Source organism: Vipera berus, assembly GCF_964194415.1.
Source record: "Vipera berus genome assembly, chromosome: 2".
Classification (NCBI taxonomy): Eukaryota; Metazoa; Chordata; class Lepidosauria; order Squamata; family Viperidae; genus Vipera; species Vipera berus.
The window spans coordinates 24,888,441-24,905,849 of NC_138203.1; the positions used below are offsets into that span (position 1 = coordinate 24,888,441).

Below are 17,409 nucleotides of genomic sequence, written 5' to 3' on the forward strand. Positions count from 1 at the left end.
TATCATTCTATAAGATTTATTGGCTGTAACAGTGTAAACAGTTTTTTATGGCTACAGACAGTGGATGAGCTGGACAAATTACATAGTCCTTAATGGTACTACAACTACATGGAGGGAAGTAAGCAGTGGTGTACCACAAGGTTCTGTCTTAGGACCAGTACCCTTCAATATCTTCATAAATGACTTAGATAAGAGAATAGAAGGGGAACTCATCAAATTTGCAGATGACACTAAGCTGGAAGGAAAAGCCACACCCCAGAAGACAAGCTCAGGATCCAAAAAGATCTTGATGGACTTGAACAATGTCCTATCCAACAAAATGATTTTTATTTATTTTTTTTATTTTAATTCCATTTATATCCCGCCCTTCTCCGAAGACTCAGGGCGGCTTACAAGCTTAGCAGTAGCCTTCATTCTATGTATATGCCTGCTTATTAGGGCTTTCACACACACCCCCAAGCGGCATTATTACCAAGTCAGCTTAATTGCCCCCAACAATCTGGGTCCTCATTTTACCTACCTCAGAAGGATGGAAGGCTGAAGGTACAAGTATAGATTAGGGAAAACCTGGCTCAAAACAATAATTGTGAAAGGGACTTTGGAATCCTAGTGGACAATCACTTAAACATGAGCCAGCAATGTGCGGCGGCAGCACACTCCTTGGTTGTATAAACAGAGGCATAGAATCAAAATCATTTGAGGTACCACTTTATAAAGCCTTAGTAAGGCCACACCTGGAATGCTGCATCCAGGTTTGGTCACCACAGTACAAAAAAGATGTTTGAGACTTTAGAAAAAAGGGAAAAGAAGAGCGACTCAGACGATTAAAGGCCTGGAGGTTAAAACATATGAAGAAAGGTTGCAGGATTTGGGTATGGCCAGTCTAGAGAAAAGAAGGACAAGGAGGGACATGATAGCAGTATACCAGTATTTGAGAGGCTGCCACAAGGAAGAGGGGTCAATTTATTTTCCAAAGCACCTGAAGGTAAGACGAGAAACAATGGGTAGAAACTAATCAAGGAGAGAAGCAACTTGGAATTAAGGAGAAACTTCCTAACAGTGAGGACAATTAACCAGTGGAACAGCTTGCCTTCACACTAGAGATTTTAAGAAGTTGGACAGCAACTTGTCTGAAATGTATACAGTCTCCTGCTTGAGCAGGGGGCTGGACTAGAAGACCTCCAAGGTCCTTCCAGCTCTATACTGATTCTAATCTAGAGACACTGGTTTGGGAAAGGCTAAGGTAGAGTATTTCTTTTTCTTGCTAGTGTTAAGCATTGCCTTTAATTTGATGCCTAGAGTATTCTAACTGGGTAATTATTGTATGATATCTACTTGCTTCTGTATTTTGCATTTCATGGAATGGCTGGGTGCTTTCAAAACATTTGTGGATATGGATAATGATCCCAAACACATTCTTGAGTATGAATCCCAATTTAAAACATAACATACTCTACTTAAATGTTCTACACAGCATTTATTGTCATTGTGGTTAGTGTAAACTATATAAATCACAAAACAGTTCTTTCTGCATGGCAGTTTTCTGCCTGAAATTTATTAACAATGCTGTATTTTAGTATAAAGTCAGGGATATATGGAGAGTTAGCTATCATTGTTTTTAAGTACAGTGAGATACAAATCTTTATAATATAAATTATTTGCTGTTAGAAAAAAAGGGCATCTGGGTTAACTAGATAAGTACAAAAATCTATTACCCTCTATAAATAATGAAATGCAAGAAGCTCAATAATACAACACATACATTGGGTTACAGTATTTGAATATGTAATTGCAGACATGTGGCAGAGGCACATTATACGGGACAGGCAAAAACACTGAACACATTAAAAGTTTAAAAATGTAAGCACTTTGGGGGAATATGAGCACATGATATAAACATCAAGCAACACTCTGAGCAGACAAAAGGAGCCACTGACCGTTGTAAAGCATTCGAACCTGGCAGAAACCTGTCCAAACAGCTGCAGTGGGATACTGATTGATCGTGTTTTCATTCTTACTGCTCAAGTGCTGCAGACAGTCATCAGTCTGAGAAAAAGCCCAACACGGGCACCGTCAACCTCACAAGCGCACCCAGAAAGTAATTTAACAGATGCCTGGAAGAGTGCAGCACCACAACTTCCTCAATTAAAGCAAAGCAGGAATATTCAGTACTGGTGAATTTTTCTCAGCAGTGTGAGCTAGAATATGGAAGGGAAAAATTATGACATTTATAATGGAGTCCCAGATCAGGTGGGGAGGGGAATAGAGCAGAGTAAAAACTGCTTACTGATTAATATACATTCAAGAATACTTTAAGTAGGTCATGCTTTTATATATATATATATATATATATATATATATATATATATATATATATATATATATATATATATATATATATATATATATATATATATATATATATATATATATATATATATATATATATATATATATATATATATATATATATATATATATATATATATATGAAATGTGAGCTGTTTTAAGAATACAAAAATGTTACGACATTAATTGCAACTCCAAAATGGAATCCAGTAGACATTAAAAAATGAAAGGGATGATCTGAAGTCACATAGCAGATTTTAAGTATCTTTTTTATCAAGTAGAACAGAAGTCAAACATTTTTGATGAAAATTCTTAAGAGAAATATTTTTTGTAAAATGTATTTTCATAAAAGTTCTGCAGCTGGACTGTATATATGTTAATCATAAGAAAACTCCACAGAATACATTGCTCACTCCTAATTATAGTTAGGAATAGAATCCTAGTCTATAAATAATATTACAAAGGATCTAGATACTTTTTTTGCTCCTAAATAAGTTTCTTTTATCAGTTTTTAATTAGATCAGAGGTAAATTCATGACTACAGGTGGCAAAGTTGTTTGACTCTCATCTGCTGGTCATGGCATTCTTTTAAAGACATAAATAGGCCCCAATTACTGTTACAGAGTTAGCCCCATTGTTTCCTCTTAAAATGTTTTAATCATATTATATAAACAGATTTTTTTTGCCAATGTAAACGAAGAATGATTTGAGTCAATGAAAATTATCACATCCATATATACAGGTAAAACTTGAAAAATTAGAATGTTGTGCAAAAGTTCATTTATTTCAGTAATGCAACTTAAAAGGGGAAACTAATATATGAGATAGACTCATTACATGCAAAACAAGATAGTTCAAGCCGTGATTTGTCATAATTGTGATGATTATGGCGTACAGCTCATGAAAACCCCAAATCGACAATCTCAGAAAATTAGAATATTACATGCAATTAATAAAACAAGGAGTGTACATAGAACAATATCGGACCTCTGAAAAGTATAAGCATGCATATGTACTGAGTACTTGGTTTGGGCCCCTTTTGCAGCAATTACTGCCTCAATGTGGCATGGCATGGAAGCTATCAGCCTGTGGCACTGCTGAGGTATTATGGAAGACCAGGATGCTTCAATAGCGGCCTTCAACTCTTCTGCATTGTTCGGTCTCATGTCTCTCATCTTTCTCTTGGCAATGCCCCATAGATTCTCTATGGGGTTCAGGTCAGGCGAGTTTGCTGGCCAATCAAGCACAGTAATCCCACGGTCATTGAACCAGGTTTTGGTGCTTTTGGCAGTGTGGGCAGGTGCCAAGTCCTGCTGGAAAATGAAGTCAGCATCCCCATAAAGCTCGTCTGCAGAAGGAAGCATGAAGTGCTCCAAAATCTCCTGGTAGACGGCTGCATTGACCCTGGACTTAATGAAGCACAGTGGACCAATACCAGCAGATGACATGGCTCCCCAAATCAACACAGACTGTGGAAACTTCACACTGGACTTCAAGCATCTTGCAGTATGTGCCTCTCCATTCTTCCTCCAGACTCTGGGTCCTTGGTTTCCAAATGAGATGCAAAAGTTGCTCTCATCAGAAAAGAGGACTTTGGACCACTGAGCAACAGACCAGGTCTGTTTTTCTTTAGCCCAGGTAAGACGCTTCTGACATTGTTGTTCAGGAGCAGCTTGACAAGGGGAATACGACATCTGAAGCCCATGTCCAGGATCTGTCTCTGTGTGGTAGCTCTTGATGCACTGACTCCAGCCTCAGTCCTCTCCTGTGAAAGTCCCCATCACTTTTGAATGGCCTTTTCCTGACAATCCTCTCCAGGCTGCGGTCATCCCTGCTGCTTGTGCACCTTTTTCTTCCACACTTTTCCCTTCCACATAACTTTCTATTAATGTGCTTTGATACAGCACTTTGGGAACATCCAACTTCTTTTGCAATTACCTTCTGAGGCTTTCCCTCCTTATGGAGGGTGTCAGTGATGGTTTTCTGCACAACTGTCAGGTCAGCAGTCTTCCCCATGATTGTGATTCCTACTGAACCAGACTGAGAGACCATTTAAAGGCTCAGGAACCCTTTGTAGGTGTTATGGCCTAATTAGCTGATTAGAGTGGGACACTTTGAGCCTAGAATATTGCACCTTTTCACAATATTCTAATTTTCTGAGATTGTGGATTTGGGGTTTTCATGAGCTGTACGCCATAATCATCACAATTATGACAAATCATGGCTTGAACTATCTTGTTTTGCATGTAATGAGTTTATCTCATATATTAGTTTCCCTTTTTAAGTTGCATTACTGAAATAAATGAACTTTTGCACGATATTCTAATTTTTGGAGTTTCACCTGTCTCTGGTGATGGGTGTAAACAGTTATAAAATATGAACTGAAAGGACCTATTTATTTAATTTGTATACCGCCACATGCCTTCCAAACAAGCATTACTCTGTATAATTCAAAATGCCTATCACTATAGAAATGGCATTGCAGGATGGAAAAAGTGGTGATGTCAAAAATCAATTAGCATTACAATTCTTAGTTTTTGATCTACTTTAATTTCTACATAATCTCACCACTACTGGTATATACATATAATTATAAACATGTGGCATCAGTAATAATGAAAAATAAAACTGGCTGTTTCCCCTATATCTAATGATTGTCGGGGGTGGGTATAAATGTTTTTAACAAGCAGATTTATAGAAGAAATCACATGCTAGAACTTTTACCTCTCAATCATGTACAGGTGTAAATTATGTAAGTATGGCATTATTTGAAAGTGATTTCTTTCTTCAATTGTCTTTTCAAATTAAAGAAAAATCAAGCAAAAAATGAGGAAACAAAACCAAATCTTGCACTATCTCAAGACCTGTTCCACTCTAGTTTTGATCAAGGATTCTAATATCTAATATACAAATTCAACTTAAGAGCAATTCAGTGCTGTATTAGGAACAAGGCAGTTTTAAATTTTGAAGCATTCTTCCAAAATAAGCAAAACTGGAAGATTGATACATTCTTGGAGTGTTATCATGTATAAAAACAACAACAAAATTTTCTATTTTCAGGAAGAAAAGCTTTTTTCTACAATATTTAATCTGGAATGAAATTTAAAAGAAATCTAAGCCCCTGAAAATAGGGGTATTTAAAAAATATAGACAGTAGACTTTCGAATATAATTCAGAGACACTGAATTTTTTTAATAATTCCAAAGGCTAGGAACTCTAGCATAACACTAGTCATGAAGAATAATACATCCAGTGATTATTTAATCTTGCTTACTGTTCTTGTTTTTAACTACAAGGTAGCCGCCATTTCATCATTTTACACAATTATCAACTTAATTTTAATTTACAAAGGCAATTAGCACTTGAGGCTTCCAAATACTAACAAAATACTGATATTTTCATTGTTTGATGAATGATGTTTTTGCCATACCTCCTACTAAATTAATGGATATATTTTTTTTAAAAAAAAATCAATTTGTAATTGTTAAAAAGTGGAGGTGGAATACATTTTTTGAAAAGTTTGGTGTTCTTTGCATCAAAATGAATTCCTTGGATTCAAAATGTAGTCTGGTTCTCAGTGACTACATTTTCAAAAAAAAACTTTGGGTTTCCATTTACAGCTGGATTTAAACTTTGCCCATAAAACAAAATTCTGCATTATGGCTATTACAGTTCAGGAAACTCTCATACAGCGAACTGATTTGTTGGTAAATAAGAAGAATTCACGATTCAGTAGTACAGGTGCCATTAATGAAAATAATCATAAATCTGATTCACAGAATTTATAAACAGACTTTCTTGAATTAATGCAAAAATATATTTATTACAAGCTCTAACACATCCTTCTGTATACCAAACCACAGTTCACTGAAAGAGAGACAAATAGGTACAATGTTTTCTGAAAGCCATTCTTGTTTTCTTCACATCCTTGAAGGCTCAAGATCTCTGTCTTCTAGTAAATTTATCAGGAAGCCAAAGCTGTCTTTTACTGACTCCATGTCATCCAAGGAACAGGGTTTAAGTATCCAACGTTTCCCTCGTGCAAGTGGTTCAAGTTCCAAATACTTTTTGATCTATTTAAGAAAGAGAAAAAGAAGCAGTTTTTTAAAAAAATTAGTTCTATTTATTTGCTGGCTTACAATTTATTCTTTACAAAATAGAAATGGCTAGATGCTCATTTTGGAAGTTATTTCCTGCTGTTCTTGACACAAAATTGATGTTGTGCACTGCATATGTTTATGTTATGGATAACTAGTTTGTCTAAATGCTACTTTTCTCTTATACAATACATTATACAATACATTTCTAAATTAGAGACACTAGAGATACTTTGGATGAATAAGTATGTTCAAATTCCCCAAGAGAAGATATATTTACAAAGCCAAAACTAATTTTAATGAAATAGACAAACATTAAATTCCACTTAAAGTTATATGACAGGAAATATTCAGAATGATTATTAGTAAATAAGACAATTTTGTAATTTATTCTTTGTAATTTGTTGCATGTCAATATCCCTCAGACAGCAGATTGCAAATTATTTAATTCACTGGATTCCACACAACCTAAAAGTTACAAATCAAGTATAAACAGCTATCAAAACCAATTCAATGTGCGTTTCTGAAAGCATATATACATTATGCAATGCCAAGGATTTCTCTGCATTTAAATGAATTGATTGGCGAGCATTTATGGGAATTGTGGGTGTGAATTTAACCTTGAGAGCACCAGACTAAGAAAGGAGTCATAAAATAAGAATCATTCAGATTTCAGTACAGGTGATGGTATGACAAAAGCTGACTTCTTTCCAAATTCTACACCCAAATATGAAATATGAAAAGTAAAGAAAGAGCCCAATGCAAAGTATAAAATGGTCTTCTTCTTCCATTCCACTCACAAACTATAGAAGTTTTCCTCAACTTAAGCTTGAGTTCTGGTGACTTACTGCAGACCTTTAGGTTGTATTCTTGGCAATAATATAGAAGTGGATTGCCTTTGCCTGGGATGTTTTCTCAACTTTTTAGTAAAGTCTATAGACCTGGAATTTTGTGGAAGTCTTCCACTCACAGAGTAAACAGGTTTAAATTAGTTGAGTCTTACTACTAATAATAAAATCCAATAATAAAATAATATCCACCACATCTGAGGACAGCAAATGACTTAAGGGATTTTTATTAAGTTCCCTTCCCAGCATTTGCAGTCTAAGTTATCCCATTAACTTTGTTTAGTGGGGCAACTGATCCTGAGGCTTTATTTTTCCCTAAATGTTTAGATGAAGATAGTGTTATGGAATTTATTGTGCAGAGGTCTCCTTGTGCTACCAAAGAGTTGCACAGACAAGGAAGGGCACTGAGAGCAGTAAAAATCACACACAGAAATACACTGAGTTCTAAAAGCAAAAAGTATTTTACTTTGAGGTGGTGTAAAAACAAAAATGCACAGTCAAAAATAAACAGTCCAAGTCATACACAATAGCAACAGTCCAAGGAGTAATCCAAACTACAAAGTCTTCTTACCGGTCCAGAGGTCAATACACAGTTCAGGTTTACAACAGTAGTAAACCAACAGCATAGCAAAAACAGTAATAGTAGAGATCAGTGAATTCAGAGAGAGAGAGAAGCTACGTTCCTAGCTTCCTCTTATGGCCATGAGAACACTTACACACCCATTGGCCAATTAACTTCTTAAAGCCATAGCATTATGGTTAATATATTTTCAACCCAACATTGTAGGCTAACACCATATGCCTAACATTCTCCCCTTTGGGTAGAATAATATATAACTCTTACAATCTTATGCACATTCTTTCACAATTAGCATTGTGTTTCACAGCACTTTGTACCTTCGTAAAATGGTCTGCAATATTTACATCAGATGGACAATACTCTAACTGTATTAATTTATCTTTGACACATTGTCTGACATTTAAATAACGAAGATCAGTATGTTTAGATCTTGTTCTTACTGCAGCATTATTAGCCATCTTTATCGCAGCTTGATTGTCCTCATACACAATAAATGGATCATTTACATTTAAACCCATATCTAACAATAATTGTTTGTACACTAGCAGTTCTGTACATAACACTGATAAACATGAAAATTCAGCCTCCATTGTAGATAAGCTTATGTGTTTTTGTCTAATAGACTTCCATCCAATCAAAGAATCACCCAACATTATAGCCAACCCTGAGGTAGATTTACGACTGTTTGAATCAGAGGCAAAACTCGCATCTGCATATGCAGTAAGGATTAACTCACGATTTGGCTCTAGATATAACGAGTAGTGAATAGTTTGCTTCAAATACCTTAATACTCGTTTAGCTGATTGCCAGTGTCTAACAGTTGGATTATTGTTGTACCTAGCTAATTGATTTACACAGTAAGAAATATCAGGTCTAGTCCAATTACTCAGATACATAAGACTTCCTATCAAAGATTGGTACATAGTCTTATCAAATACAGGACTCTCAACATTAGTGTCCTTAAAATCCATAGCCATCGGAGTTTTTGCTGGTTTACACATTTCCATGTTGTATCTCTTTAATAACTGAGATATCTTACTGGCTTGCGACACCTTAAAACCCCTATTTGTTTTCACAATATCTAACCCCAAATAGTGGCTTATTTTCCCAAGATTTCTAATTGTGAATTTATTTTGCAATCTTGAAATGATAGTTTGTGCTTCTAACTCAGTTTTTGTTATTATTGCAATATCATCTGTGAATAATAAAATAAAAGATAATGCTCCGTTGTGTTCTCTTCTAAACAAACAAGGATCAGCATTACTGGCTACAAAACCTAATGCACTTAACTCATTTACTATACATTTGTTCCACTCATAGCCTGATTGTTTCAATCCATAGAGGCTTTTCTTTAATTCCCAACAATCATGGTTTCTATCACTGGTCAATCCTGGTGGTATTCTTAAATAAATAGTATGTTGCAATGGAGCATGTAAATATGCAGTTTCAACATCTACATGGTTAACTATATATTGGTTTTTAGCCGCCCATACTAAAGCTGCTCTTAAAGTAGTTGCCCTTAGACTGGGTGCAAACACTTCGTCATAATCCTCAGTAGTTTGGGCAAAACCTTGTGCAACCAAACGTGCCTTATGGGTTATAGTTCCGTCTACACCCTTCTTTATTTTATATATCCATTTACAACCTATAGCTTGCTCACCAGGTGGCAGTTTTGCTTTCACATAAACCTTAAGATTCTGCAAAGACTTCAACTCCCTGTTCATTGCAGCTTTCCATGATGCCTGTTCCTTTTCAGGATACATCCTGATCTCATCATAGTTAGATGGCTCTACACTAACTTGACATACTATACTAGCTTCATAGCGATCAGGTGGATGTCTGATACGCATTGAACGCCAAGGAATTACAGGGCTTTGAATTTCTGTCTCCTTTCCTTCCTCTGATTCATCTATTATCTCCCCTATCTCCTCTTCATCTTTTATATTTACAGGAGATGTATTATCATTACTAGTTACGTTATCAGAGGAGTCCTCAAACACTAGAGGATCAGTATTAACAGTTACTTGCTCTAACCTATCCCAACCAACGTGCTCAAGGAATTTTGCACTAGCACTGTTATATACATTAGTTGTGCCTCGTTCCCAGAAACGATAGGATCTATGGTTAGCTTCATAACCTACGAAGTATAATTGCCTAGCCCTATGTTGGCCTTTACTCCTGAGTTGTGCAGGAATGTGGACCCAAGCTGGGGTGCCAAACGTGTGCAGGTAATCAAGGTTTGGTCTTCTACCATGCCATATAGTATATGGTATTTTACCAGTAGAAGTATTAACAACTATATTCAGAACATGGTTTGCACATTTTGCTGCCTCCCCCCACAGTCTATCTGTTAAGCCAGAATCTCTTAACATAGTTCTAATCATGGCTTGTAACGTTTGCCCACGTCTCTCAACAAAAGCATTATGTTGAGGCCTATAAGGGGCTGAACGTTTATGCTCAATGCCAGCTGATTGTAGCATATCAACAAAACGCTTGTTTGTAAATTCAGTACCATTATCAGTAATTATACACTGAACCTTTCTCTTTGTTTTTCTCTCCACGAACTTCAGCCAGTTTGCAAATTGTTGGAAAGTGTCTGCCTTTGACTTAAGCAGATAACAAAAACCATATCTAGAGTAGTGGTCCAATATACTTAAAATATAACATGACCCTCCTAAACTTGGTTTCATGGGTCCAATTAAATCAGCAAACACAACTTCCAAAGGTACAGTTGTTTTGAAGCCGTTTATCCTGTTTGCAGGAGTTGCCTTGCTCTTTTCCTGATTACAGGCATTGCAATTCAAATACTTACTACATGGCTTCAGTTTAACTCCCTCTACTAATTCCACTGTTTTACGTAGTGAGTTAAAGTTTACATGCCCTAACCGCCTATGCAATAAATGTATACATTCATCATGTGGCTTCTTGTTCTCACATATTGAGTTAGCTTTAACTGTACTAACCTGGTTACTTGTGAGAACGAATAAACCATTTTTCAAATTTGCAGTTACACAGGTTCCATTCCTCTCAATAGTGCATTGCTCCCCTCTGAATGTTACCACAAACCCAACTTTAACCAATTCCCTTACAGATAACAGGTTGAATCTTAGTTTAGGTATATATAACATAGGTAACTGTTCATCAATGCATGGACAATAGGAATTACCTTCACCAGAGGCCTTCATCCTCCAACCATTGGCCAGTGAAACATATTGGTTGCTGTTTTTCATATTAATAAACCTCTTTTTCACTTTAGTAATGCATTGTGAAGCCCCACTATCAACAACCCACAATTCATTGTTTCTGGATGTTGGTTCACCAGAAATAGCCAAACCAATGCCCTTCTTAGCCTTCCCACTGCTATTCACATTCTGTTTTCTTCCCTTTCTACAGAATTTGGCTATATGCCCTCTAGCCCCACAAGAATAACATTTCTTGACGTTGTAAGCAGTGGTAAATTGCTGCTTCTCTCGTGGCTGTGTCTCTCTCAGCTGGTCTCTGTCACGCCTTCTTCTGGACTCTTCCAGCAGTCTCCCAGTAATGTTAGTCAATGTCAGTTCCTCTCTGGTCAGGACTTCCAAAGAAGAAACATACTCATCATAACTCTCATCCAAAGATGACAGAATAATGTAGACCTGATGCAACTCTGAAAAAATCAGCTCCTTTTCATGAAGCTCTTGAAAAGTTGCCTTCATGTAATTTAAATGGGTCAGCATATCTCCATTCGTCTGCAGACGAGCCCTAAACAGCTTACGTGTAAGGTGTATATGTGCACCCACACTGTCACGAACATAAAGCCTTCGCAAAACATCCCAACACCTAGCAGCAGACTCCTCACCACGAATATGGACAAGCTGCTGGTCATTCAGTGTTAGTCCAATAATGCAAAGAGCTTTCTCATTGCTACGTTTAAAGTTGTCTAACTTCTTTGCATCCTCTTCGTCATCTGGATCCCAAGCAGTAGTATCTGGTGGGTTATTTACAACAGCCCATAGTCCTTCCTTGCGCAAAAGCAAGCAGCATTTTGTGGACCAGGAAACATAGTTTGTCCCATCCAACCGGGTTATCCAGGAGATGCCTGACAACAGTTCCTGTGCCATTTTACACCAAATACAAACTCAGCTAGGAATACTGTGTGTACTTACTCTCAGTACAGGCCTGGGCCCATAACCAGTGTTATGGAATTTATTGTGCAGAGGTCTCCTTGTGCTACCAAAGAGTTGCACAGACAAGGAAGGGCACTGAGAGCAGTAAAAATCACACACAGAAATACACTGAGTTCTAAAAGCAAAAAGTATTTTACTTTGAGGTGGTGTAAAAACAAAAATGCACAGTCAAAAATAAACAGTCCAAGTCATACACAATAGCAACAGTCCAAGGAGTAATCCAAACTACAAAGTCTTCTTACCGGTCCAGAGGTCAATACACAGTTCAGGTTTACAACAGTAGTAAACCAACAGCATAGCAAAAACAGTAATAGTAGAGATCAGTGAATTCAGAGAGAGAGAGAAGCTACGTTCCTAGCTTCCTCTTATGGCCATGAGAACACTTACACACCCATTGGCCAATTAACTTCTTAAAGCCATAGCATTATGGTTAATATATTTTCAACCCAACATTGTAGGCTAACACCATATGCCTAACAGATAGCATATAGACTAAATTGTGAAGAAGGTGATTCAATGTATACTCTACCATCTAAAAAATACTGTACATTTTACTGTATAATAGAGATATGCCCCTTTAATTCTTCTTCTTGCATACCAATAAATTGTAGAAATATATTAAGAAGAAACTTACTAATAGCTAATACTAAAGCATTAGTATTAATAGTATTTAATTGAATTCGATTAAAATACTTAATTTAATTAGTATTAAATAGTTAATACTATTAAAAAAACTAATACTAATGCAAATGTACTGAAGAAGTCAATGATGCTAGAAGTGGTTAGTGCAGGGGTGTCAAACTGATGGCCCACGGGCCGGATGTGTCACGCACAGACCACACCCACCCCGGCTCCGCAAAGGCAAAAAACATCATGACACATCATGATAAGGCATGTGACACAATAGAGTTTGACACCCATGGGTTAGTGGAACAAAAAGAAGGGACAAGCAAAGAATACACTGGCTTGATACCATCAAATGTTAGATGATAGATAACTTTTATTGTCTTTTTTTACTGTGGGCACACTGGCACACATTAAAAATGAAATTCTGTTGCCTGCTCTCAAAAGTGTACACATACACAACACACATATAAACATGCTATATACATACATATCTATACCTACACTATATAAATACATATACATAGTAATCACTGTCCATCTTGCCTGCCTTTTCTGATCTGATCTGATACAAAGATGAAGATTAAACAACTGAAAGAAGCTGTGCTTGACAGGGAAACATGGATAGCATTTGCCTATAAAGTCACCAAGAATAGGACACAACTGAACAGTAAAACAACAATACTAGTAGCAACAACATCAGATACCATATCTTAACCAAAGTGCTATACAAACTACCACAACTGGAATCAGAATTTCCATTGCTAAGCAAAGTGATTGTTAGGTGAGTTGTACCCAAGTTCATAAACTTTTTTGTCATGGTTGTTAAGAAAATAATTGCAGTTATTAAATGAGTCATATGGCCATTAAGAACATCCAGCTTTCCACATTGACTTTGGCTGGAAAGGTCACAAATGGTGATCACCTGACGCTGGGACACTCAAACTGTCATATATAGATGCCAATTGCCAAGTGCCTGAATTTTGATCATCTGACTGAGGGGATGCTGTGATAGTTGAAAGTATGAGGACCATTTATATAAGTCACTTTTTTCAGTGCCATTGTAACTTCTAATAGTCACTAAACAAATGGTTGTAAGTCAAGCATTACCTTTATTAAAAGCAGTTCATGAGATTTCTCAACAGAATGCACATATATGGTTAAGGTACCTGGAGAATTTATAGAACAGTAAACAACACTTAAATAGAGTTCCTTAATTTTGATAATCAATGCCAACACTTTCCTTTTTATATCAGGCGCATGATGTTAAGAACAGGTTATTACATCAAACCTTTGTGATGCTACCACGTACTTCAGAAGCTCCAAAGAGAACTTTATCCAAATGTAATTCCAAATGTAGGGGAGAATAAATTCATGTTTAATAGAGCTGTACAAATCCTTTGAAAGAGATGCTTTGCAACACATGGGAATGCACGTGTTGCATCTCTTTCTAACTGCGGTACTTCTAAAGCTTGTACATCTGGTTTGGAAGCTATTTCCAGCTATTTTTGCATATTCAGCAAAATGGATGAACATGCACACAGATGCAAAGAAAGTCAGTAGCATCTTCTGAAATAACCGCACAAGTCTTGCCTATGATGCAGCTCTGTACATTTTCAGTTTCCATTCCAGTTGCAGAACATTTTTTTCCAAAGATTTACTCAGCCCTAATATCTACTCAAGATAAACTCTGTGTATGAAGTTTACCACTTGGTAAATTTAATAATATGTATTAATTGTGTTGGTTATGATTATGAATATCTGTCAGATATTTATTTATTCATTTATTTATTTATTCGGTTTATATACCGCCCTATTCCCAAAGGACTCAGGGCGGTTTACAAGGCAAAATTTAAAAACAATCCAATATAAAATTAAAATAAAATTAAATTAAGTCTAGCCGCAAAAATTAAATCACAATTTAAAAACATTAAACCCCTCAGTCCAGACCAGATAGCTCAAAGAGCCAGGTTTTTAGGTCCCGGCGAAATGAACGAAGGTTGGGGGCAGTCCGGAGTTCCGTTGGCAGTTGATTCCATAGGGCAGGCGCGCCCACAGAGAACGCCCTCCCCCTGTGGATCTCCTGTCGGCAATCCTTGACCGGCGGTACCCAAATATCTGAGAGATATTTGAAGTGAAATTCTTGCAAAATGATGAAATAAGCCATGTACTGTGATTCCCCGAGCTCGGTTCTCGGGTGCAGATGCCTTCTGGAGAAATGCAGGCCGGAGCTCCATTCTCAGCTGCAGAATGAAGCTCCTCCTTTGGCCGCAGAAGAAGTGGGCCGACGAGGCAAGTCTCAATCCATGGGAGGCCTGGGTGCAATTGTAAGCTCCACCCCAACCCTAGCTTGATTTTTAGGCATGCACCTTGCCCCAAAAGTAAGGCTCATTTTCGGGGTAGGTCTTACTTTCAGGGAAACACGGTACTATACCTCACTTAATTACAGTCAGTGTGACTTACAGTAACCACAGGAGCAACACTGGGACTGGAATGTACCCCAGAAACAAAATAAAGAACCAAACCAAACAAAATGCCTACAATATTGTCTAGGATAAATCCAGATTAATTTAATTTAGCCAATGGATCACTGAAAATAGTAACATTTCAGTAAGTAATGTTTAATTTGTCCCATCAAAGCTTGAGTCTGACTCCTTATTATAACTAAAATACAACCTAGTTAGGATAATGATTTCATAAAATTTGTTACCTATTCTACTTTAAGAATGTGAATTGCTCTATAATGCAATGTTCTTAATAGCATTGTGAAATATACGTCTGACATACCTGAAAATGAAGCTGGATGTGAATGTTAAAACTCTGACCATACTTTTCAGCAAAACTGATCACAGTGGCTCATTTTGGCAAATCAAACTGTGAACAATATTCAGGGTGAAAACAAAACAAAAAAAAACACCTTTAACTTAGTTGATAACAAAGCCAGTTAATACTTAGCTGACTAAAAGTAATGAACAGAGATTTTCATAATCCTAATTTTAACATAACAAGTCTGATGAACATAACCTACAGCTAGAATGTTATTAATGAGATGAGATCCATATTTGCCAAATAGATAGATAGATAGATAGATAGATAGATAGATAGATAGATAGATGATAGATAGATAGATAGATAGATAGATAGATAGATAGATAGATAGATAGATAGATAGATAGATAGATAGATAGATGTAGGTAGGTAGGTAGATAGATAGATAGATAGATAGATAGATAGATAGATAGATAGATAGATAGATAGATAGATAGATAGATAGACAGACAACTTTAATTGCCAGTTTTTACTGTGACTTGATATATAATTAGCTCCTTATTTCTTTTCTTGCATTCTAACTACTATATATTAAAATACTGTATAACTGCCATTAAAAATGGCACCAATACAGAACAACAGTTTGCTAAGAAATATTCTGATCACTGAATGAAGTTAATGAGTTTTAATTCCCAAACTCACATATCAGAGACAACCAATTACCCTGTCTGAAACACAGACTTGTAAAACTATCAAGTAATTGTAAAATGGTCTGCTACACACGAGTAAGATGTTGTTTAAATGGCTTGTTTGACTAGATGCATTCACCATGAAATTGATTCTGTTAAAACAGTATTTTAAAACCATGTTTACATTAACTGCATGGACAGAAAATGAGAAAAAAATCTGGCATTATAAAGGGTGGGTTAGGTATGAGTCCAATTTTATGAGGTCGAGGGTTACTTGAATGAGAAACTCATCAACTGTGGTCATGCCCCACACAGGAACTAAGGAGTCTGCATACAATTAAGTTATGCTGCTATTTCTATCTCAAGGACAATACTGTCCTTTCTAAACCATCACAAAAGCATACATTTAAATTACATGGCAAGAGGAACTTGCACAAATCCCTTATCTTACCATATATATATATATATATATATATATATATATATATATATATATATATATATATATATATGTTTTCTGAGGTTTTCGTGGGTGTTTATATGTGGATCTTCGGTCATTCGGGTTTCCTCCCGCGTAGAACTAAAGGTGTAGGTGCAACGTTTCGACGGAATCCCATCCGTCATCATCAGGCTGGTGGCTTTAGCTTCCTTCTTCTGGGAGAAGCATGTGGCTGTTTGTTCCTCTTTTTTAAACTGCCAGAGGGGGTGTGTTCTGTGGGTGGAGGTGTGCTCTGATTGGGTGTGGGACCAAGTGTGTTCTGATTGGGTGGGAGTGTGTTTTGAATGGTGGGTGTGTTCTGATTGGGTGGGGGTGTGTTCTGAGACCTGAGCTGGTGAGTTGTGCTGCTTTTGTTCGGCTTCATGTTTGTGGTGGTGCCATGTTTTTATAGTGGGTGTCAGTTTGCTTATTGTGTGGTTTGGAGGGGTTTAAAGTGGCTGATGTTGCAGCTGTAGTTAGGTTTTTGTTTTGTGGTTGTGCCTCGTTATCATTGTGGGTTCGGATTTGCTTTTTGAATGGTTGTGTGGTGGTGATGTCATGTGATGTTATCATGAGTTTGGGTCTGGTATCATTCTTGGTGGTTGGGACTCGTCTGTCAATCAAGGCGGGTTTCCAAATGGCTGGTAAGCGAGAGGTATCATCTCGTTTGTTAATGCTGTGGGGGCGTTTTTCTATCTCAATGGCTTCTCTGATTATGTTCTGTACCAGCCTGCTACCGGCCTTACAGAAAGGCAACCCCTGTACAAACGGCAGAGGCTGGAGAGCGTCTGAGGCTGGAAAGCGTCTGC

At 36.8% G+C, this 17,409-nt stretch overlaps 1 protein-coding gene across 2 annotated transcripts in view; it reads right to left on the reverse strand.

Annotated features, from left to right (window-relative positions):
* Positions 1-5,431: 5,431 nt before the first annotated feature.
* The window catches only part of ARL15 (ARF like GTPase 15), a 163,493-nt gene continuing 151,515 nt past the window's right edge, over positions 5,432-17,409 (reverse strand). For both annotated transcript variants that reach the window (XM_081321905.1, XM_081321903.1), the window contains exon 5: positions 5,432-6,422. In XM_081321905.1, coding sequence (XP_081178031.1) covers positions 6,270-6,422 — 153 coding nt within the window. In that variant the 3' untranslated portion in view covers positions 5,432-6,269. The remainder of the gene's footprint in view (positions 6,423-17,409) is intronic.